The 23,746-nt window shown below is 51.6% G+C and overlaps 1 protein-coding gene across 1 annotated transcript in view; it reads right to left on the reverse strand.

Annotated features, from left to right (window-relative positions):
• The window catches only part of WNT9A (Wnt family member 9A), a 62,222-nt gene extending 50,586 nt beyond the window's left edge, over positions 1-11,636 (reverse strand). The window contains exon 1 of the mRNA XM_063324241.1: positions 11,503-11,636. Within this exon, the coding sequence (XP_063180311.1) occupies positions 11,503-11,597 (95 nt within the window). The 5' untranslated portion in view covers positions 11,598-11,636. The remainder of the gene's footprint in view (positions 1-11,502) is intronic.
• Positions 11,637-23,746: the final 12,110 nt, after the last annotated feature.

Below are 23,746 nucleotides of genomic sequence, written 5' to 3' on the forward strand. Positions count from 1 at the left end.
GGAGACAACTGCAGGATTATGCCTGGTCCCACTCCCCTCCAAATGCAATCTCTTTGGTCCAGCATCTGCCCTGCACCTTGCAGAGACAAGTCTCTGCCTATAAACACGTTTTCATCAGCTCCAGAAAGCAGTGTGGAGATTATGGCTTCAATCAGGTAAAAAGAATAGCCACATCACACTGACCACAGGAACTGCTCAAAGCCTTCTTTAGTCCAGTTCACGCTCTCCCAAGAGCAGCTCTTCAGCTTCAGTCCTCTCTTCAAACTCATGCTAAGCCGCTGGATTTCCAGAGTCAACATGGGACAAGCCAGAAGATAGAAATAGTCACCAGGGATGCAACACAGGCGTGCTAATGAGCCAAAGGAAGTGTTGGATCTTTGGTTAGACCCTGTAATTCAGCTCAAGTGGCTGTTTCACCTCTGGCCTGTCAGATCAACTTGCTAACCACAGACTGGGAAATAGCTCCCTGCTAGCTCCCAGCAGGAGATTTATCTTTGGCAAGGGCTGAAAACATCCCTGCCCCCCCTCACCTTTGATTACAGAGAGGCCCAGAGATGCAGAAAGAGAGCTATGCTATAAGTTTGCCAGGTATTTCAAGATCTCACCTTACACTGGAAGAGGATTAGGGCTAGAAAAGATTTTTGTCAAGATTAAGCAAAACAAGTCTGTTCTTTTAAATAAAGTATCAGTTCTGGTCAACTGTCCCCAGAGGGTTTTGGGCTCCAGGATAGGGTTTCTCGTCAAAGGAGACGGGCAGCCCTGGAGAGCTGTAGCAGAGCAGGGCTCACAGCAGAGCAGTAAACTGAACTCTGTCACTGAGCTGGGCAAGCTCTACTGAAGCCATCAATTGCTCTGGGAGAGGTCCTTGAAGCCAACACCAATGAAATCAGCCCAAAAGGATTCACCCAAGTTGGATCCTCATCCTAAGTGCAGCCACTCTCAGCTGCCTCCCAGGTACCCAGTCCCACCAGCTGCCCTGGCTCACAGGCAAACACCTCATCCTGAACTGAACTTGTCTCCCAAACACTCCCATGTCATAGCACATGTCACAGCTCACTCATTCACATCATAACTCACAGCCCTGAGCAAGACCAAAACTGGTTCCAGGCAATGGAGAAGCTCAGCTCTCCAAGCAATGCCACCAAAAGTGGCAGAGGCATGTAGAGCAGTGACATGCCCCAGGTCAGTGGAGCACACATGGTCCCATCCCTAAAGAGGGGGACACTAGAAGTCTCCTTTGAGACTACTGAAAGAGAGAGGTGTCCAGGCCTCCTCAGACCTGGGTGGGTTGGGATACCTGTGCTTGAGGCTAGAGAGAAATAGGATGTAGAGAAGCTGAGAAACACCAAAATACACAGTGGCATCCCATGCTAACCTCAAGTGGAAACACGTTTTCTTTGCTTGCCCAAGTATTTCACAATGCTTTGCCTGATGTGCCCTCAACTACACTGACAGTTTCTGCTTTAGAAGATGCTTGGCACCCATAGGAGACAGGACTGACTGGTTTTCCATGGGACTCAGTAGACACTGAAATCAAAGCAAGAAACTTTGGGAAAGGATCTGTCAGACCTCCTGCAGGCAAGAGATCTACCCTTCCTGCAGGCAGAGTGAGGAGCTTTGGTGTTAAGGCCAAGCAGGGTAGAGATCCACCAAAAAACATGCCCTACCAGTAGTCATCTACTAGATGTCTTTGCACTGATCCAAAGTGAAGCATTGTGTTGGTCACTAGGGTAAAATGAAGCCACCAGCAGCTCAGCTTCCAGCATAGCCAAGGTTGAACACTTCACCTTGGTAACTTCAGAGAACAAGGTTTTTACTAACAGTAATCCTAAAAGATTGAGCTGGAAAGCCCACAAGGAGTCCTCTGCAACACGTAGAGCCAGATTCACCTACAATCTTCCGTTGTAATCTCTAACTGAAGTGCAGTTTTGCCCACCAGGGCTGCCTGGCTTTGTTTCATTGCCATACCAAGATCACCAATAAAAAAAAATATCAACCCGCAGAGAAGACATTACAATGAGGATATTTAAAAGCCTGAGCTCACCATAATAGTGAAAGCCAGTCAATGCACCCAACTCAGCAGGGATTCACACAGCAAGATCTACACTGGGAATTAGCTGTAGGCAAACCATGAGGACTGGGGCACAGCAATGCCTCTGTGCTGCTTCTTTTAAGCAATCAGGTGGGGAAGTGTACAAAGACCACAGCAAATCATGAGATCCAAGCCTACGGAGGGGTCAGCTAGCACCAGTGTACTCCTGCACAGGCTGTGTCAACACCCAACACACTCCCACATGCAGAGCTGGAGGAGCTGTCACATACAGCTGATTGATGACAGCAGGGAACATAAATAAGGCACTTTGTGGAGGTGGAATTTAAAAGGTAAAAACTTGCTCTGACTGGAAGTTAGAACATGTATTCTTGAAGACATAGTTGAGCCTACCTCAGTAGATGCTCATCTGGAAATGCTGATGCTTTTGGAGCAGAGTCATGACCGGTTCTTGGGGAAGTTAAAAGGTTCTTAGGATACAGAAGCAAGAAACACAGTGTCAAGCCCTGGGCTCTGCGCATCAAAATAACTCATCTTGACAGCCTGTCTCACCTACCTGCATGTTACACATGAAGGCATCACCCAGGGGTCAGGTGGTCACCCTGGATCACACAGGTCAAGACACACCCTTGTGTATCTCAAAGTAAACTGTTAATTTTGCTGGACTCCAACAATGGAGGAAAAAATTAAGTAGACCTAGAACAGATAGAAGCTAGTTCTTTTGCTCATTGGTTGACCTCTTCCAAAACAACTTGGTCTCAAAAGCAAGAGTTGCTTGACCCTACTTGCTTTGGGAGGCTGATCTGCGGTTTGGTTTCGGAGAGGTTTCTTTGCCAAAGGCAGACCAAGGCTCTGGCTAAACTTCTGCCCATTCCTCCCAGTACTGCCTTAGCCAGACAGGTTTTTAAGCAAAGCTCAGGTATTCCTATGGGCACCTCAGTGCCTCATTCACAGCTAGGGGAAGTCACATGTTGCTCCACAGCATGAGAACCTACCTCCTACTATGCACAATAAATGGCCAATTATGCTACTTCAGCCTCTGGAAGACTCAGAACAGTTTTTCCAAGAAAGGAAACTTTTGCTACAATTGTGAAACTTGTCTATCCAGTGCACGGCAAGTGCAGAAGCCAGAGCAAGCTTGTTCCCCATCCCCCCCACCCACCCCTCCCCAAACTCCCTAAGCATCTAGCTATCCAATTAATGCTATTTTAATGAACTAGGCCAAATGAATCTGCTCAAAAAATTTCATGCCAACTCCCATACAGCCTGACATCCCATCAACATGAGCTGCACACTCCATGCTACCTTCCAAGCCAGCACAGACTCAGCAGTAATGTCAGATACTGTTGAGTTTGCATGTTCTCTAGTGGATATATAGAAGCGCTGTTTTGCTCTGTGTTCTTTCCAAAGGAAGAGTTCAAGTTTTTTTAACCTGTCGTTTCCCCTTCCCCCAAGAGAAATCCTTCAGCAACCGAATTAACAAAATACTCCCCACACCTTATAGAAGAATGATTTAAGGTCACAAGCAGAGTGGAAGACCACATAACACACGCAGGAGCTGCTTGATCCATTTGAAAAAGAATTCTCCACAACGGCTAAAGGGAAATCAGTCAGAATAGATTTTTTTTTCTATCAGCTAAAGCAAATCCTGTAACTGCTATGTTTATCCATGTAGTCAAAATACTCCCTCTTCCACTTAGCACAGTGCAAACACACATTACAATAAAATGTAAAGCTTACTAGGCTGATAAACTTCATAAGTGTATTTTATGACAGTATCTCAAGAGATAAGACTTATTAGCACTTACAGCCACGATCTGAGGGAACCTTAAAAAGCACGGTTAAAAGCAAGGGAAGAAGAAAAATTTGAGACTTAACCCAAAAAAAACCCAGCTTCCAAAGGGTTAACCCTTTCCACCCGGCATTTTAATTTCTAGCTCCTTCTCAACTTGCCTGAGCAGACTCCCCAGCTCTGGGTCCAGTAAGTCAGGAAAACATACTCTACCTGCCCCACCTGCAGCCAAACCACGTGCTGGTCCAGGACCTGCAGCACCAGTCTCCCTGCAGCCACATTCTGCATGAGGAGCAGTAGTGTCCCATCAGCATTTAATAGTGCAACTGGTCCCTCTGCTTGAGAGCTCCTCAGATTGAGAAACCAATTGCATTAACGTGCTACAAGGCCCTAGAGAGCTTTTTTGGCTGCAGAGGGCAAGGCTGCTTCATTATGGAGGGAAGCCAGATGCGCAGTGTGTTTGCAGTCTGGAAAGCCAGGTACATGAGAATTCTTGGGTTGCTTCAACACACACCCTCAGGAAAGCACTGGGAAGCTGGCAGGTTCCTACCTAGACAGTCAGGGAACTTGGGGTAAAAGAAGTTTGTCTCTAACATAGGTTTTAGTATGAACTAAGCAAGTGCCATCCCACCCAAAAGTGCTTTTTCCAGGAGGTAGCTGTAAGCTGCATGGTTAGCGGGTCAAGATAGTTTTAATGCATTGAGCTGTCTCCTCTCAAATGCCTTAGACATCAAACACTAGGATAAGAGTGTCCCATTTATACTCTACAGAACTCAAGTGACCAGAGAACCCAAGCCTTGAAGGTGCCACATTGCCCCATGTAACTGGAGCACAGGATCTATATGGGGCTTCTGGCAGCAGAAGTCCTTACAGCTCTGGTGGCCTCAGACCATGCTCAAGACAGCCTCTCCCCTAGGGACAGTCCAATGTAGCATCTCCTTAGTCTCCAAAAAGCTTCAAAACCCCTTTCCAACCTAAGTCCATCTTAGAAAGTAGCTGTGCACAGGGGCACAAGAGGGAGACAGGGCAGGCAAGTCTAGCCTTCAGCTATTCTAAGCTGAGCTTTCTAGGTCCCACCACCCCTGTACGGCTCTGGTCAGCTCTGCACCAGAAACTGCCTCATGCAGTGGAGGCACGGGTGATGCTCACTGGTTTGGTACCTCCTCCAGCTAGTCAGACTCCTCCAAGAATACAGATAGAGTTCAGCAGTGTCTTCTGGCTTTGTTTTTCCACCAAAATCTCAGTGAGCCTTTAAATATCAACCTTTCACCAAGGAAAACACCAGGAATAAAACACTGTCAGCATCCCAGTAAATGAAGGGAATGGAACGGAGCATCCCTGGGACAGGAACATCTTTTCCAGGAGGCAATTACATCATGTCTGCAAGTACAGTGGATTAATGAAACAGAAAGAAGAAAGCAGTAAAGACTGACAAAGCCCAGTCTGGTCAAAAAGATTCAAATTAAGGAGCATCACATTGGCTTCTCCGCACAGTCTCCCAGACCTTCCACTGAACCCTCCCCCTTCCCAATCCCACAACCTAATTCAATTACCTACCACTGAATAAGCCTTAAGGCGATTCTCATTACCCTGCGATAAAGCACAAGGCCTTTAATTATTAAACACTCATGGGCTTTTTGTGTTGGGGTTGTGGGGCTGGACTCCCTTTTATTGCTGTTAGCAGCTTCCAGAAAGCAAGTTAATCATTGACCAGGCATTTCACCAGGAGACCAGAATCTCATAGATTCCTGGTCTAGTTCTGCATCATCGGTCACATTAAAGAAAGTCACTGGCCTCCTCCTGCTTTGCCAAGTACGCAGCTAACAGTCTCTTAACAAGGCATCTTCTCCCCCTGGGGAGTCATCTGTAGCGCTGGTGACCCCTGCAAAAAACCCCCATGAAATATTTAGGCTGAGACCACATAAAATGCTCACCATTGAGTTCAGAGCAAAATGGCCCCAATGTCTACCCAAGTGAGGGAAACTGAGGCACAAGGTAGTGGTCCCCAAGTCTCAATCAACATGGTCAATACAGTACATGAGTCCAAGTCCTACTAATCCCTGGCTGTATAAAGTTTTGCTCCATCTACCAAGCCCTCTGCAGGTGGAAGGAGCTTCCGTGTACTTCCCAGCCTGATTTGGGACAGATCCTGGTCCCCCAGGCTGGAGATGCAGGTCTGGTGTATCTTACCCCTGAGTACCTAATTTTTTTTCCTGCGTTTGTCACTATCCTTGTGGCACTTCAATTCCAGTGCCACCTTCAAGCACCTAGAAAGTAAATACTTCTCCTGGCCATTACCAAGGGAAGGGAGGCTAAACACTGCTTCCAATCGACCCAGAGAGGCCAATTTTGGGACAGAAGCCAGTCAGGACTCAGACAGATCAGTCTCTATGTGACAATTCACCCAGCTCAAAAGAAGTAGGAAAAAAAAAAAAAAACAAACCAAGCCAGGCACACCCTTCCTACTCCAAGAAAAACCCAATAATCCAGCACCTTAAAAACCAGTATCACCATCTAGAAGAGGCAGAACACCTCAGGGTGGGATGGCAAAGCCATCCTCCCAGCCCCCGGGAGCTGCTTTCTTACGCTCCAGCTGTGTTTGCCTGCGTGCTGCATTCCTCCCTCGCCACCCGCGTCCAGGTTTTGTTTTTTTGGGTTGTGCTGAGAACCAGCTGCTCCATCTCACACACGCCAGAGGCAAACGGCGCGTCTGGAAAGCCAACACGCTGTGGCCTGGCTACGCAACGGCTTCCCCCGAGAAGTTCACACGCCTTCGGCCCAAGCGGCAGACGCCAGCATGTGGCCCCACACCACCATCAAGTGACAGGTACAGAAATTCTTGATATGCAACAGCCCTGTTAGCACCTAGCGTATCCCGCCGGCTGGAAAAAACAGGCAGCAAAGCCTGCCAGCACCCAGTGGGCTGGCTTTTATTGGAGGTGACATTCAAGCCAATGCCACACACTGGTAGCAACAGAGTTCAGGAACTCACGCTAACTCTCAGAGCCCACCCCATTGGGGTGCACACAACCCCCAAATATCCCTTTGAGTTCAGTATTCAACTCTTTCCTAAGTAATTTTAGCAGAATCACGCCCAGAATTGCAGGGCATATAATATTTCTACCCCAGCAGCGCCTAAAGCATAGCGGGGTACTTATTCTGCACCTGCCAATGGGGGAAAAAAAAATATATTTCACTTCCCACATCAAAAAAAAACCCTACCATGGAGTAAGGAACCTGCTCTCACTAGTGATGTGTTGGTAAATTAGGGCAAGCTATGCTTCCCCTCCCTCCCTCTCCCCCACACAAGCATTTAAGGGTTCCTGTTGCCTGCGTGCAGCATACGGATCAGTTACATTTATGAAGAACATTGCAATCTGTCAATATAAACACTATGTAAGCATGAGCCACTTGTAACATTACTACTGTCTTGACAAGTGTTTGCGGAGGGAGCAGAGCTGCTGGGAGAAAGCAGAGCAAACTCCAAACCACAGAAACCAACGCTTCTTCCAGCAAGAAAAGGGAAAAAATAAAAAAGGAGGGGGTGCACCAAAACCGAGTCAGACTAGAAATCAGAACACCCAGAAAGAAATAGGAAGGGTTTGGTTTATGGGCAGGGACAGGTTGCAACCTCGGAGCCACCGACCAAGCAGATCAGGAAAGCACCAAGCTCCCACAGCCCAGTTTGCCACCCCATTGGCACTGGGGCAGAGCAGGACTGAAGTTAATCAGCCCACCTGTCACCCCCAGCATGGCTAATCTTGTCATCTGCCACTTCCAAAGCCCAGGAGTGCAAGACAACACAGTTCCCAGATGCCTCTATGGCATTTCCACCACCTCCTCATCACATTTGAGGGAGGAAGGGGAGGGAGGGGATGGTACCCACACCCAAAGCTTGCCAGGTTCAAGAAAAGCAGAGAGAGAAGTGAAATGCAATGCTTTCTCAGGGATGCTGGCAGACTGGGGCTGCTCCAAGCTACCCCCACCACCACCACCCAGTCGTAATATGGTCCAAATTAGTTTTCAGACAGCCCAGCTGCAGAGGAGACAGCTGAACATAAAAGCAGGCTCACTTTTAGAGCAGCCAGTGCATCTCAACAAGCCAGGCTGGGCTGACGCTTATCTCAATGCAATGCTTCCCCCTCTGGTATAAAGTCAGGCAGTAACAGTCTCCCATGCAGACTCCTACCCTAAAACGCACCCATCCTCATCAGGCACCCTGATGGGTGACTCCGCCACAAGCCACCAGGTCCTGCTCAGTTTTGCAGGCATGTTTTCTCCTCTCTAGCATCATGAAGTCTCATATCAGACAAGGCTTAGGTGCTGTGGCATCACCCCGTCCCTGAAGCCAGCCAGTAATTAATGCTTTCCAGTAAGTAGTGCTCACAGACCCCTCCTGAGTAGGTGCCTACAGGGACTCGGCTCTGCTCACTGCTACCCATCAGCATCCCTTCAGGTCCTGCCTTTGCTGTGCACCGGCTCCAGGTCAAGCTGGCACCTGCTCCTCTCCTGCACCAGGGACGAGGTCAGCAACACCCAGGCTGCCAGCATAATCCTCAGCAAGGGACAAGCCTGTCCCTCCCTTCACCCCAGGCAGTGAATTGTCATCTTCAGCCCGTGTCCCAACCAGGGGATGGAGCAAGCAGGAAGGGCCCCATCTGCACCAAGGCTTTATCTCACATACACCAAACTTAACTTCCAGAGGGTGTTTATAATTTTTTGGCTGCTTGTGCATCCCTCTAAGGCACCAGAGCCAGACATACAGAGAGGTAGTGGCCTTCAGCCATGGTTCCCCCCCCCATCCCAGCATCCCCTCCCACTGGGGTACTGCCCCAGAGGGGCAGACACAGACATAACTACATGCTGACACAATCTTGTTATCATGTAACCATGCCCAATTTCTGTCCCCGGGCACTAATTCCCCGCCGGGCCATGCATTTGGAGACGCTGAATTCTTTCCCTGAAATAAGACGTTGGGGATGGGGTGGAAGGGATCATCCACAGCTGTCCCTGTCCCCCACAAGGCTATGGAACAGAGCGGCAAAGCTGCAGCTACGGCATAGCTGTTTAACGCAGCCACCGGCTGCGCTCTGCTCCCCACCACCTCCTCTGATGGGGATGTTCACACCCGGAGCAGAGGGTCTAGCTGGCGGCCAAGAGACATCCCAGTGGCTTTGATGATGCCTTGGTCTGGGAAGGAGTGTCCCTTCCACTGCCTAGAAAGGGTGTTGCATTAATGGAGCCCTCTTCAATATTTCAGTTCAGCACGAGGGATGCATCCAGGTTTTAAGGAAAGGTTCGTATCAATAAACAGATGTGCTTCCTCACCAGAGCAGTCCCTCCATGCATATGGCTACGTGTTATGCCAGGGGAGGTTTAGACTGGATATTAGGAAAAATTTTACACAGAAAGGGTTACTAAGTATTGGAACAGGCTGCCCAGGGAAGGGGTTGAGGCACCATCCCTGGAGGTATTTAAAAGACAGGCAGTCATAGTGCCTAGACATATAGCTTAGATTAGTAACAGGTTTTGTCAGAGTTAGCTCGATGGTTGGACTAGGTGATCTGAAAGATCCCTTCCAACCTAGGCAACTCTATGATTCCATGATTCTACATTTCTAGGCACAGCAAGAAGGGCTAATACCAGCCTTCACGGGGCACTTGCAGAGGTACCAAGAGCCCTGCAGGAACATACAGCTTTTACCAGGTAAAATTTCCTTTCCTTATCAATATCCAGAAGCCCACAGCAAGGAGGGCTTAGCTTTTCCACACGCGCTTGTTAGATCCCGTATCGCTGGGGATTAGCGGGGACCCTGGACCTCAGCACTGACTATTCCCGTGTGTCCCCAGCAGCTCAAGCAAGAGCAACCTCTGCTTTAGGCCTCTGGGAAGAACAAAGAGAAGATTAGCAGCAGATGCTGCTACTTCGCTGTGGCTCTAACCAGAGAGCAAGATGCTTTGCATAAGCAAACTTCACTGCGCACCGCAGCACACATCTGGCTGGGTGCACATCTGGCAGCATCTCCTCTCCTTATTGCTGGAGAGGGAGTCTCAAATCAGAACCAGCAGCCCTTCGGAGACAGAGGGAACAACCTAAAGTGGTCAGGACAGACCTACCAGCACAATTCCCTCAGCTCAGCGTGTTCACAATGAAATTAAAATCTATACCAGCCACACAGGACTGGGAGAGAAATCCCAGAAGCAAGCAACTGGAATGAGTTACCTGCTGCACAACAGCAGATCCCAGCACCGCGTGGATTAATAGGAGAGTTACAGCCAAACTCCTTCCAAGCCCCATCAGTCCCCAAGGCACAGTACAACTGCACAGTGCTGGTGGTCCTTCAGCAGCCACACGAGCCAAGGGGCTCGATGCAGCCCTCTGCGTGCTGCTGGGGGAGAAAAGGGCTTTTCCCAAAACCCTGTGCACGTGGGATGGGCTGTTTCCTCACAAAACCAGCCCCAGCAGCAGGAAGTTAAATGGTTCTCAAGTTGGAGAGAGAAGATGTAAGTAGCACTGTTTGGAAAACTTTGCCAGACCACAAGCAATGGACAAGCCTCAACACCAGGATTCGTTTTACTGGAAAGAGGAGGGGGGAGGAAAAAAAAAAAACCTCAAGTCTGCTAAAACATTCTCCAGGGCTGGTCCAGTGGCTCCTACCAGCGGTCACAACACAACATCCCAAAATGTGACAAGAACCTTCACTCTTGAGCAAACTTGCAGCAAAACGTCTTAACCAGGTGCTCGCACCCCACTACCCTCGCACACCAGACCCCATTTTGGGGACAAATCTTTAAAAGAAAAAGGCAAGAGGCAGCTCTATTGACACCCCAAAAAGCAAAAGGGGGTGGATGCACAGACAGGGAGGCGGGCAGACCCTTCGCTGGGGGCTTTAAAGAGAGAGGGTGAGGGGGGTTATTTGGCTCCCCCAGTTCAGCCCCCCGCCGCTGATAAGGGGGTCCGGAGGGCGATGGGAGGGAGCAGGATCCACCTGCGCGGGTGCGGACCGGGCCGGGAGCGCCCCCTGCCGGTTGCGCCCCTGCACCGCGCACAGGTGAGCTCCGCGGGATGCGGGGGGGCTCCGCGCCTCTCCGCGCTCAGCCCGATGGAGAGACCCTCACCTCTTTACACCGTCCCAGGCTGGGGACAGCAGCATGCACCCCCCCCAAAAAAAAAAAATGCAGTTAAATAAAATTAAATAAAATTAACAACGCCACCGGGGCGATGCCGGGCCCCGCTTGCCAGCACCTGGTGCTGAAGCATGGGCTTAAATTGGTGGAAAAAAATAGTATTTTGGGGGCTGTCCCATGCTGGTGGAGGTTACAGCGGGGAAGTCTCCAGCCACCCCTCTACGGGTCAGGGAAAAAAATAAAAGAGGTGCTCCCTCGCCCGCGGAATTTCTGCCTGGGAAAAGCACGGCAGGTCCCGGAGAGCCCGGCGGTGCCAGGCACACGCCAAGGGGATTAGAGTGGCCCGGCTCCGAGCGACGGGACGGGGAGAGAGCCGCCGGGACCGAGCTGTCCCTCCCCCGGACCGGCTGTCAGCGCAGACGGAGGGGATGCCCGCACCCGCCAGGGGAAAGAGGGTGCGGGTAGCATCCCGAAATCGGGCAAAAAAATTAACATAAAATAGGAGCTAAAGAGCGGGGGCGCGGGGCACCTACCCGAAGTAGGCGGCGGAGGGCCGCGGGGCGCAGGCGAGCAGCCCTAGGAGCGCGCAGGAGGAGAGCCATCCCAGCAGGACGTGTCCATCCAGCATCTTGCAGCGGCGGCGCCGGCGCTGCTCATCTCGTTCCCCCGCCGCGCCCGCTGCGGCCCCGCCGCCCGCCCCGGCCTCTTATAGCGCGGCCGGCGGAGCGCGGCCGGCCGGCGGCGGGGCGGGGCCGGGGCGGGGCCGCGGCCGAGGGGCGGGGCCGGGGGCGGTGGGGACACGCCCACGGGAGGCGGGAGCTGGGGACGGGACGGGCCGGGGGGGGGCACTGCGGAGCGGCGGGGAGGGGAGAGGCGGGAGGGACGGGACGGGGAAGGGGCGTCCCCGGCCTGGGTGTCCCAGGTCTGGCTGGGCAGGGAGGCGTATCCCGGGGGTGGGAGTCCCCGGCCTGGGTGTCCCGGGGATTGGTGTCCCAGGGAGGGGTGTCCCCGGTCTGTGTGTCCCTGGCATGAGTGTCCCTGGCCTGGGTGTCCCGGGGATGGGTGTCCCCAAAATGGGTGTCCCAGGTCCGGCTAGGCAGGGATGAGTATCCCGGGGATGGGTGTCCCCAAAATGGGTGTCCCAGGTCTGGCTGGGCAGGGATGAGTATCCCGGGGGTGGGTGTCCCCGGCCTGGGTGTCCCGGGGATTGGTGTCCCAGGGAGGGGTGTCCCCGGTCTGTGTGTCCCTGGCATGAGTGTCCCTGGCCTGGGTGTCCCGGGGATGGGTGTCCCCAGAATGGGTGTCCCAGGTCCGGCTAGGCAGGGATGAGTATCCCGGGGATGGGTGTCCCCAAAATGGGTGTCCCAGGTCCGGCTAGGCAGGGATGAGTATCCCGGGGATGGGTGTTCCTGGGAGGGGTATCCCGGGGATGGGGGTCACCGGCCTGAGTACACTCCCTGGGTGTCCCAGGGAGAGGTGTCCCTGGCCTGGGTGTCCCGGGGATGGGTGTCCCCAAAATGGGTGTCCCAGGTCTGGCTGGGCAGGGATGGTTGTCCCGGGGATGACTATCCCGGGGATGGGTGCTCCTGGGAGGGGTATCCCAGGGATGGGTGTCCCCGGCCTGAGTGCACTCCCTGGGTGTCCCAGGGAGAGGTGTCCCTGGCCTGGGTGTCCCGGGGATGGGTATGCAGGGGATGGCTGTCCCCAGACTGGGTGTCCCAGGTCTGGCTGGGCAGGGATGGTTGTCCCAGGGATTGTTGTCCCAGGGATGGGTATCCCTGGGAGGGGTATCCCAGGGATGGGTGTCCCCAGCCGGTGTGTGCAAGGGATGAGTGTCCCCGGCCTGTGTGTCCCCAGGATTGATCTGCAGGGAATGGATGTCCTCTGCCTGGTGTCCTGGGAGGGCTGTCCCCTTCCCGGGTGTCCCTGGGAGAGGTTTACAGGGTATGGGTATCCCCAACCTGGGTGTCCCCAAAAGGGGTATCCCAAGCTTGGGTGTTCCCAGCCTGAGGGTCCCTGGGCTGGGTTTGCAAGGGATGGGTGTCCCCCACCTGGGTGTCCCCGGGATGGGTGTCCCCGGGATGGGTGTCCAGGGAATGGGTGTGCAGGGGAAGGATGTCCCCTGCCTGGGTGTCCCAGGGAGGGGTGTCTCTGGTCTGGGTGGCCCAGGCAGGGGTGTACAGGGAATGGTGTCCCAGAGAAGGGGGTGTGCAATGGGTTGGTGTGACACAGCTTGGGTGTCACAGTTCTGGGTGAGCAGGGGGTGGTGTAACACAGCTGGGCAGGCAAGGGCTGGGTGCACAGGGGCTGGATATGCCAGGGACGGGCAGTTGTGCAATGACCAGATGTGTCACATCTGGACAACTGTACAAGGCTTGGTCAGTCATGAAAGGGCTGTGTGTGCCAGGGCTGGATGTGCCAGGGCAGGGCAGCCAGGCAATGGCCGGCTGGATGTTCCAGGGATAGGCTGGGTGTTCTAGGGCTGGGCAGCTGTCCAAGAGATGGATGTGTCACATCTGGACAGCTGCGCAAGGGCTGGGCAGTTGTGCAAGGACTGGGTGTGCAAGGGCTGGATGTGCCAGGGCAGGACAGTCGTGCATGGGCTGGATGTGCCAGGGATGGGCATCTGTGCAAGGGTCAGGCAATTGTGCAAGGGCTGGATGTGCAAGCCTCAGGTGTGCAAGGGCTGGACAGCTATGCTAGGGCCAGGCACAGGGCTTGAGTGTGCAAGAGCTGGATGTGCCAACACCAGGCAGCCAGGCAAGAGCCTGACTGTTGTGCAAGGGCTGGATGTGCCAATGCTGGGCCACTGGGCTGGGGGTGAGTGTGCAAGGGCCAGATCTGTGCAAGGGCTGGGTGTGCAAAGGCCGGGCATGCTATGGCCAGGCATCCACGCGAGGGCCAGGCAGGGCTTGATTGCCGTGCTGGTGCTGGGCGTGCAAGGGTTGGATGTGCAAGGGTTAACTGGCTGTGCACAGACCAGAGATGCACAAGCCAGGTGTGCAACAACTAGGTGTGCAAGGGCTACAGGTAATGGTGACCCGTCATGCAAGGATTAGGTAGTTGTGCAAGGGATGGACAGTTGCCCAAGGGTTAGACATGCCGGTCAGTCTTTTAAAGGCAAGCCAGCTATGCAGAGGCAGGAGGGGCAAGGGCTGCTCCAGCAGGTGAGAGCTGATCACCCCACCACAGACACCCCAACGCACGGACAGGACGATGAACACCCTGGCTGGGAAGCAGTTAATGCCTTAAATGTCAGCCCTTCAGGCCGGTGCCTGGTGGCAGCGTTGTTCCAGGTCCGTCTACGTCACTCTTTGTCACTCTCTACGTCATCCTCGAGGCAATTCTTGCACCCGCTGCCGCCCAAGAACGAAACGGTTTCCCTCCTGAGCGTGTGTGTATGTCACGCTGCTGAACCGCCCTGTGTCCCCGCGGGGACAGAGACAGGAGGACACGCAGGTACTTGGCACTGGACTCTCATCTCAAAAGCCACTGTCGCCAGGGATTTAAGGTGTTCAGCTCCGCAGAGCTGTGCCCGGCAGGTGACAACAGGGTGTGTGATGAGACGGTGAGACCCTCGGATAACCGTGGTGGGGTTTGTCTGTGTTTCTGACCCCAATAGTTTGTGGACAAACCGATTCAGGAACCATGCAGGGGGTGGGTTAATGGGGATGAACTTTTTGTCCTGGAATAGCCCCTGGAGCGACACCACTTATTCTCACCACTGGCCATGCATTTGGGCATTTCCAGCCTTCCCAGCACTGTGCAAACTATTCGGGTTTTGCTTGTTTTCAGAATAAAAGCATGAGGGAAAGCAGGGAGGGCAGGGCCGGGGGGCGGGGGGGGGAACTGCTTTAATTTTAAACGTATAAAACTTCTCGAGCCTGTCCCTTTGCAACACAGCCTTGTGGAAAAGTACTGTGCAAAGCTTCGCACGTCCACATGCAACGCCCCCGTGATGGGGTTTTGGGGGCTCCCACTGCGGCTCCGCATCACACGCCTCAACAACCCTTGGACTTGGGACTGAAACATGCTGGGAAGACGGGAGGGGTGTTAAATCCAATCCAGCAAATAAATGGCTTCCTCAAACCTGCGTGATTCACCAGGGTCTGGGAATACCTCAGTTCCCTTATCCCAATGGCTGGGACAAAGTGGCACAGTGCCACCACCCTGTGTCCCCCCATGGGTGCTGGAAGGTGAGCAGCCCCCGGGGCTCTGCGGGCAATCACAGCCCAGCAGAGGCCAGCAGCAATATTGCATTAAAGCCCCATCTAGAGGCCTTTTATTAAGGAGAGTTTGGGAGATGAGGACCAGCTCTGGCATCACGTTGGGTGTCCTCATCCTCCAACCCCAGCAATTCCAGCTTGAGAAAAGGCAGTAAAGGGCCGCGGATGTAAGGAAGGACAAGCAAGGTTATGTATATATATATCACTGGGAGGCTTTGCCTGAGTGTTTCTCTGCTGGAAAAGGCAGTTTGAGAGTCATTCTTCATGCGCATTCCCTAGAAGCTGGTGTGCCCAGCACATGGAAGGAAACTGCGGTTACTCCAGGCAGCCCCAAGACAGAGCTCTGGGACGCGCAGCCAGGGCAGGGTCACGGAAAAGCAGTGCGACCCTCGTCGTTACTCATTTCCTTTGCCCGGAGCAAGGTGCCATAGCCTGGGGTGATGCTCTGGGGCATGCATGACTCTTTCCGAAGTGAGACAGCACCGAAAATAGTCACCACTTCTGCTTTCAGCCCAGGGAAAGGGGAAGCCCAAGAGGGCGCTGACTTCTCCAGGGCTTTACCGTCCACAGATGCTGCCTGTCGTGCCTGGGGACCATGCACTGGTCCTGGGTACAGCATCCTCCCGGGGCAGATTTGTGTCTTTTCAGGTCCTTCAGCAGTCCCCCGGGTGACATAAAAGCCGGGTGTTTCTGCTCAGCGGCAGTGGCCTTGGCCGGTGTCCCCATAGCCACTGACAGCAGAGGGCAGTGCCACATAGGCGCAGCGCTGTGCTATCATGGGCGGCGTGGACACGCTCTGGCGTGTGCTTGGCTTTTTAAGTGGGTATTTTTCAGTAGAGTGGTTTATATCCAGGATGGATGGGACGCGCCATAGCCAGCATGAAGCCAAGGAGTTTGGCGTTACAAGTGACAATTTCAAAGGGCCACAATCTCACCAGGGAATGTTGCTGCTGCCAGCACCATACCATCTTCCTTAGGATGGAAAGAAGATGCCAGGGTGCAATGCTAATGCTGGGCAAGGAGCCCTAGAGAAGTTTTTGCCAGATCTGCCTCTGCTTTGGCATCAGTAGAAAACCTGCATCCACCCCCTGACTCCAACCCCACCATTGTGCTTCTGTAACGGGCTCCTGTGTGTGAGACAGTTAGGGGAGCGACTTGTGAGGATCCCAGCAGTGGGTCTGGCATCCCATGCCCACTGCCGGGACAAGCCCTGCCTCCCAGCCCCACAGATGACACCGACCCGTGACAGCCAGTGATTGTAGTCAACGGGACATCCTCAGACTGCACAAGGCTGCTGCGGCCACCCCGTCAGGCCCTTCCCAGGCACGTTAGACCACAGGAGGATCTGGAGGGTGACTTCAAGTTTTCCTTTTCCATGACTCAGCTCTCGAGCAGGGCTCAGCCTGCCTGCATCGCTCCAGAGGCTTCCCCACCCCAGAGGAGCCCTCACCACCATCCTCCTTATGGTTTTTGCAGGAAATCCATCACCTCTTTTGCTTGGGGTTCCCCTTCCCCTCCCTACGGCTTTGCTCCAGGTGCTCTTCTCTGCAGCACAGAGCTGGGCTCCATCTGCCCTCCAAGCAGCTCCTGTTAGAGAGGCAAGGACTTTGACCAGCTCACCGAGGTCTCACTGCATGAACCAAACTTCTCCAGGGCAGCAACTCCAGCTCAGCGGGGCGGTTGAGTCATAGGAGTCCGAGAGGGAAGGAAAATACCCATGAGGTCATCTCGTTCATCCCTCGCTGCCAGTTCTGCATGGGTTCCCCACCAGATACTTGGCACTCACTCACTCATTGGAGTAACTCAAGCAAAGCAGCAAGAGGTGGGGACCTCACCAGGCTGGGGCTGGGCTGGGTATCCGAGGCTATGCCTGGGATAGCTGAGAAGCCTTCAGCTGCGTTTCCTCTCGATAAATCGCCTCCGAGATGAGCCACTCACATTTCCCTTCCTCAGTTTCCTTAATTAGAAGTGGGCCTGGCATTTATCTGCCCTCCGGATACAGTCTGAAATAACAGACAAGACCCGGGAACGCTGCCTGCCCATGGGATGTCGTTTATTCCACCGTCTCGGGGATCACGCCGTGCAAGTCTCCCCCGCTGCCGCTGCCTCCCTTTCCAGTTACTCTTTTTTCACCGTCATGTGGACTTCCAGGGTGTTTCCTTCATTCGAGTGATCACATGCAGGCTGGAAGCCAGATTCTTCCTTCTTTTCCATCAGGCTTGAATGCAGTTAGAGTCACCCTGTGTGTTATACCTCCATCTCTCCCTCCATCCCACACAGCACATGGCCCTTTAGCCAGGGTCAACGATTTTGGGCAGTAGACCTGTGGTCAAAATATGCCTGTTGCTTTCAGCTGGGCCACTGAGAGCCAGGCTGAGAGCATCCTTGCTTCCCCAGGGCCCTGGATAGTTCAAATCACTGCAAGTAATGAGCTGTATCGTCCTGATCACCCCTGTCCCAGATCGTCCCCTGTGTCTCCCCATCTTTCCAAATAAAGAACAGGCACTGAAGCCAGAGGTAGTGCATTGCTTCAGCATTATTGAAGGCAAAAAACAAATGAGAGCTTCTCATGCCAAGGTGGTCTGCAATCAGCTCTCCATCATGGAGTCTCCCTCCCTCCTTTCCATCCAGGGGAGAGCTGGATGCAGGGACACAGGGGTGCTGTAAGGCTGTGCGTCCCCCCAGCCGCAGAAGGGGGCGGGCCACCAGCTTTGTCCTCTGAGATCCATTTGCTATGGAGACCATGCTGGACACAGAGTCATAGCTTATTGGGCTGCACACGTTGAGTTTTTCGCTTGTTCCTCTGTACATGTACCCTGAAATCTGATGGAAACAGAATCAGAATCAGGCCAGGGCACCAAGGTGCTATGGGACTGACCCTTAGCAGGGCCCCTCGGACCAAATCTCAACAAGCCATTGGTTTCCCTAAATCTCACTCTCATTAGAGATCCCCTCTCTTAACTGATTACAAGACCCATATTAAAATACTTTGAAAGAGACTTAACCAACAGGTCCCAATAGGCATCTGTTACACAGCAGCTAAATCTCATTAAGCATTAGCAAACACCTTACTCCTGGCCCACGGTAACAGGCTCACGCAGATCCTTTCTGAGCATTGCCAGCTCACGGTATAATCGGGCAATCTCATAAAATATGTTTACAAGGGGCCTCAGGAGGTCATCCAGTCCAGCCCTCACTTCACAGCAGGAGCAGTTCCTTTATTTAATTATTTTTTTTCAGAACAATCTGTAGGCATTCTGCTTTCCTATTACGCCACCAAGAGAAAAGTGAGAGGAATATTTTCAGCTTTCTTACGGCCCCTCCAAGAATTGTATCTCATGCAAGAAGAGCAAGGGGTGATCGTTCGGAGCTCCCACATCTCTCCCCCTAATTTAAGAAGCTATTCCTTGCAAGCTGAAGGAAGGACCAAGTTCGTCACCTATTTGTATCAAGTGAGCTCAAGGTCCTGCACAGACTTCCCCCAGGTGGCATACAAGCATCGTATGCAGGTGGAGATGCTTGCCGCTGGCCTACCCTTGTGCATCCTTTGCAAGGACTCCTACATCACAAGGAATGCTGTACAAACCTTGACCCACAGGAGCTGCTGAAGCCCTGTTATATTTGCTCTTGGTCTTTGGAGTGATGTGCAATGGCAGTGATAACCCAGCATCTGAGTAGGCTTGCAGTAAATCCAAATTTGGGAAGTACAACCAAAAGAATCACAGAATTGTAGGGGTTGGAAGAGAACTTTGGAGGTCATCTCGTCCACCCACCCTACCAAAGCAGGGTCACCTAGAGCAGGCTGGACAGGAACGCATCCAGGCAAGTTTTGAATGTCTCCAGGGAAGGAGACTCCACAACACGCTCCAGCAGCAGACATGCCTCCCATTTAGGGAAGGCTTTCTGGGTTCCTGGACTATAAAGTCGCCATGGTGGTGAGGAACAATGCATTTTCAGAGCTCTGCATCCATCGATGAAGTGAACCCGTGAGCAAACCATGCCCAGGGGCAGGCACGGATGCTGCCCTTCAGGCAATGGGGCCTTGCAGGAGGGTGGAGAGTAGAGGGCGACTCAGTGGGACTCCCCCAATTGGCTTTGATGGGCCTGAACCACATGGGGGACCATCAGGGGTCCCCTAAGCCTCACAGCTTTCTGGTATTATACATGCGCGTGTGTGTGTGTGTGTGTGTGTGTGTGTGAAACAAGGTATTTTCAAACTTTTTAATTTTTAATTGCTTTCCATCATTAAAAAATTGAAATTGTAAATAATCGTCTCCTCATGGAAAGCCCAGTAAAAGCTTCCCCTAAGGTCCAGTTATTTCTTTCTGGCAGCAAAGAACATCTCTTTTCACTGATGTTCTCAAGAGCTGGCAAAAATATTTAAAAATTACCTAAAAATGGATATTTTGCCTCCTGCTTCCTTCCGTGTCTTTCCTGAGTTGTGCTCTGCTCTTGCAAAGATTTTTCTTCTTAAGTACACAAGTAATACCAATACTCTGAGTAAACTCAGACAGGTTGTCCTTTGCATGGACACTTTTCTCCTAGTGATTTCATGGAGAACTGGGGACTTTATAGTCTGAGCCAGACTGATTTTTTAATACAATTAGTCCCAGTGCAAAATAAGGTCCTTATTGTCTTTATGACAGTCAGGCATGCGAGGAATGAATGTGTTTTTGTTAGACAGAGCTGCAGGAGGTATTTTTTAGGTCTGAAGAAATAGTGCCAAGCAAGCAGGGACGCTTTTCACATTCCGCCTGAGCCCATGCTGTAAAACAGTGCTTTACCAGCCATTATTTAAGGGCTTCTGGTGACAGTTGGCTTCCTTAGGAAAATAAGATGCAAAAGAGAGATCTGAACCGGTGCAAAGTGGAGGGAGAGGCCCCTGTGTAAGCTCAGCATCTCCTTTGAGCTGATTGATGCCAGCCCTGAGACAGCTTCTGTCCATGCTGCTTGTGGACTTACTGTGGAGGTACTGGAGGTGGTAGTGGAGCGACTGGAGGAGGGAAATTGGGAAATTGAGGTTGTGTATGTGTGGAGGCAGGCATTAGGGGATATGAAGGTGAAGCAAGGGTTACTGCAAGGGTAGATGTCGAGATGCTGTCTGCAGATCTACAGGAGACCTCATCAGCTCTGCTCCTGTGGGACCTCTTGTTTACCTCATCCTTAGGGTGACAGATGCCCTGGGATAACCTATTCCTCTATCTTTAAGGTCACCCACCTTGCCTCTGTATCTTAGGCGCTGATGGCAATGACCAGGGCTATGCCCAAGTCAGAGGTCTTTGACCTTGAACATATATTAAACCAGTTAACTGAAGGATGTGCACAGTCCCTGACACGGAAGGGGAGAGGTATGATAATGTGCGAGAAAAAGAGAAAGGAGAAAAAAAGACAAAAAATAAAGAATGGGCAGTAGAGTCCAGCTGGCCCCTGTTTCTTTGTCCCTCACTGCAGTTACTCCTGTCCCCTTGGAGAAAGGTACACAGAAACCTCTTTAGAACCCTACAAATTAATTTTTGGTTGGTGTTTTGTAACACTTTCTGGACATCCCAGTGGTCTGTGGATGTTGCCATCCACCATGGGATTTTTTTGAAGTTCCCCTAATTAATTTCTGGTCTGGTAAAAGAATTTTTTTTAAAAAATCCTCTTATTGATTCCCAGTTTCTTGCCACCATTTCATTTTAGGTCTCTCCTTCATGGTAAATGACACGTCATCACATCATAACATCTGCTTTTCCTGGACTGCATTTATCCAAATGGGTTGCAACAACAACATGGCTGGGCTGGCGTGTGTTGAATGTCAACGTGTGGCCATGGGCAGTGAGGCAAAGAGCAGGGCGTGGGTTGGTGGATGGGGCTGGGGATGCTCGTCCTGGATCCAGTTCCTTCCATTGGCTCCACTGAGAAGGGATACAGGATGTTGGATCAGTTTTTAACATGGCAAAGAACAAGAAATCATAATAATAGTGGATGAAGTGCAGGTCTGGGTAGTGTCTTTTCTCTGTTTTTATATTTCTTTTATGAATAGCGAATTTTTTGGAAATGGAGATTTGGGAGGGCCAGCAGATATTCATAAATTCACATTGAAATTCTGTGGGCTGGAGAAAAGGTGGGAGAAAATTTCTGGGGGAAAAAATGAAACATTTCCCTGCAATGTTCTCAAGGCAGGTCCAAAATGTCAACAGATTTCCTTGGATATTTCCAAATATGACCTTTTTGTTTGAAAATTACATGCTGTCTTTAAAAAAAAAATCTGTATGTGCAAAGGAAAGGCAGTAAAGGGAGGAGTGAAATGCCCACAGAAGGAAACAAAACCAGCAACTGAGCTGAAATGGACTGTTATGAGCTGAGCCAAAAGGACATTTGCAGTTCTCTGATTTCATTTTTTGCTGAAAAGCCTGAAAAAAACCCAACCAAACTCCTTTGGTCTTTCCAATCTATATGAACTTACTTCAGTCACCACTTTCCAGCCCTTGTGTTTCTGGGTTCAGCTTCCCTTTGGCTGTCCCTCAGAAGATCCACCTCTTTTCCCCCCAGGCTGGGGCCGTGCAGGTTGGGGGAGAGGAGCCAAGAGCGTTGTCCAAAATCACTCACCGCCAGCTCTTGGATGGCAGATGTCTCCCTAGGGTCCTGTCCTCCCATGCTCCTCCGTCCTGCGAGCAGCCACACTTATTTAAACAAAAGGGGAAAACTGCTGCTACTCGGTCCCGCTACGCCCTGTTCAAAATGCCGAAGCAAGAAGCAGTCATTGGTTGTTTTTTAAGCAGCTCTGGGCAGTTTCTCGGAAACTGTTGACAGTTACGGTGGCTCAAAATGGTGGGATATTTCTAGGAGACTTACTGGGGAGGTAAGTCCAAATCCAAAACCCAAATCCAAGTCCAAATCCCAAATCCAGCAGCACCACTGTCTCTTCAAGCTGTACGGGTAAGCTAGCAAACCCATCTTACTGAATGCCGAAGCAGAAGGGATCCAGCCAAGAGATCTGGCAACCTGTCAGCTGCAAAACAGCCAGAAACAAACTGAGCGAAAATATTTTTGTAGTCACAATATCAAGCCCACCCATTGAACGTGTGTCGGGTATTTTCCAGCGCTGCTGAAAACTCTCTCTTTGCTTTTATTTTTAGATGAAGGGCAATTTCGGTCATGTTATTTCACTTTTTGGACATTTCATGGTAATAAAAGGGGTTTATTTCACAGTGTTTAACCTTCTTTTAAAGTGGGATTTATGATTTACTGCGGTAACTGAAATGTCATTGTCTTGAAGGTTGTCATCTGTCTGGTCTTCAGCCAGAGTGTCTAGGAGCTGGGTGTTTTTACCTGTGTTAGCACATGAGTTGACTGCCAGATTTTAGCTCACAAGCCCCAGTTGGAAGAAGCTTTCCATGAGTGAGTCTCTGCTCCTGTGAGCAAAATGAGTCTTGAAAGAAAACACAAACTCAGAAGCTGGGATTGCAGTCATTGAACTGGTCAGCTGTGATGCTCCCAGGTGGGTATACAGCAAAACACAGAAACCCTCAGTGCAACCCATCTCTTTCCATTCAGAGATCTCCAGCAAAGGTGGCCCATATCTGCTGGGCACAACCGTGTGAACGGGCTGGCCTTGGACACCTTGGACATCCCTACAGGTACAACGCAGGAGACTTGTGTCTTCTGGAGCAGCAGCTGAAGGTCACCAGGACACTTTAGTGAATCTCAAACTGCACTAGATGACCATGTCTGGACACTTGTATCCCACCCCATTAACTGCTCTGAGTATGTCCATTGGCTTTAAAGGGAGCTTGAACAACCAGGGTGCTTGTAAAGACTTAAACGTTGCTAGGGTTTGAATTGCCTAAGTGGAGAGCAGAGGAACATTCTTGCTACGCTACCTGTCTTCTGCCAGTCCTGCTCTCTGCTTGCTCAATGTTTAATGCCTCCCTGCACAGCCAGTGATGAAATAATCATTTTGCAATGTGCCAGCTGCTGCTCAGACCCTTGCAAACCTTATGCCAGCCCACCACAGCTCTGAAATCCTTTACCGTTTCTTTCCATCTGAGTAACAGACAGAATAAAAATGCCAGATCTCAATAGGTAACTCACTGCTGGGGAAAATCTGATTATCTGTATTGAGCTCCCTGGTGCAGCTGGGGTGGTCTCCAAATATAGCCATTGCAGTGACTCAGGGCTGAACTGTATGATGCCTTCATATTTAGGCATTCAGATACCGTCTGTGGTGGGGTACCATCATGATGACGAAGGATGATAATAGCATACACTGCTTCATACAGTGTAAGCCCTTATGAGCGCACCATCATGCTCAGCAAAGCCACCTCACTCTTTCTTTCTCTTTTCTTCCTGCTCCGTAGCCCATCGCCTTCTGTCTTATATGGCAAGCTCAACACCTGATACAGTTTGAGAGACAACCTGAAGCCCTGTTATCTCACAACATCCAGCTTTGTGTGTCCACAAGGCTCTCACAGAAGGACTGAATGTGCCCAGAGTCCAAATCTTAGGAAGAGTCCCAGGCTGCATTGTCTGGCTGAAGTTTGGGATATGACATTACTACATGAGCAGT

The sequence above is a fragment of the Chroicocephalus ridibundus genome, chromosome 2 (genome assembly GCF_963924245.1).
Source record: "Chroicocephalus ridibundus chromosome 2, bChrRid1.1, whole genome shotgun sequence".
NCBI classification, from domain to species: domain Eukaryota; kingdom Metazoa; phylum Chordata; class Aves; order Charadriiformes; family Laridae; genus Chroicocephalus; species Chroicocephalus ridibundus.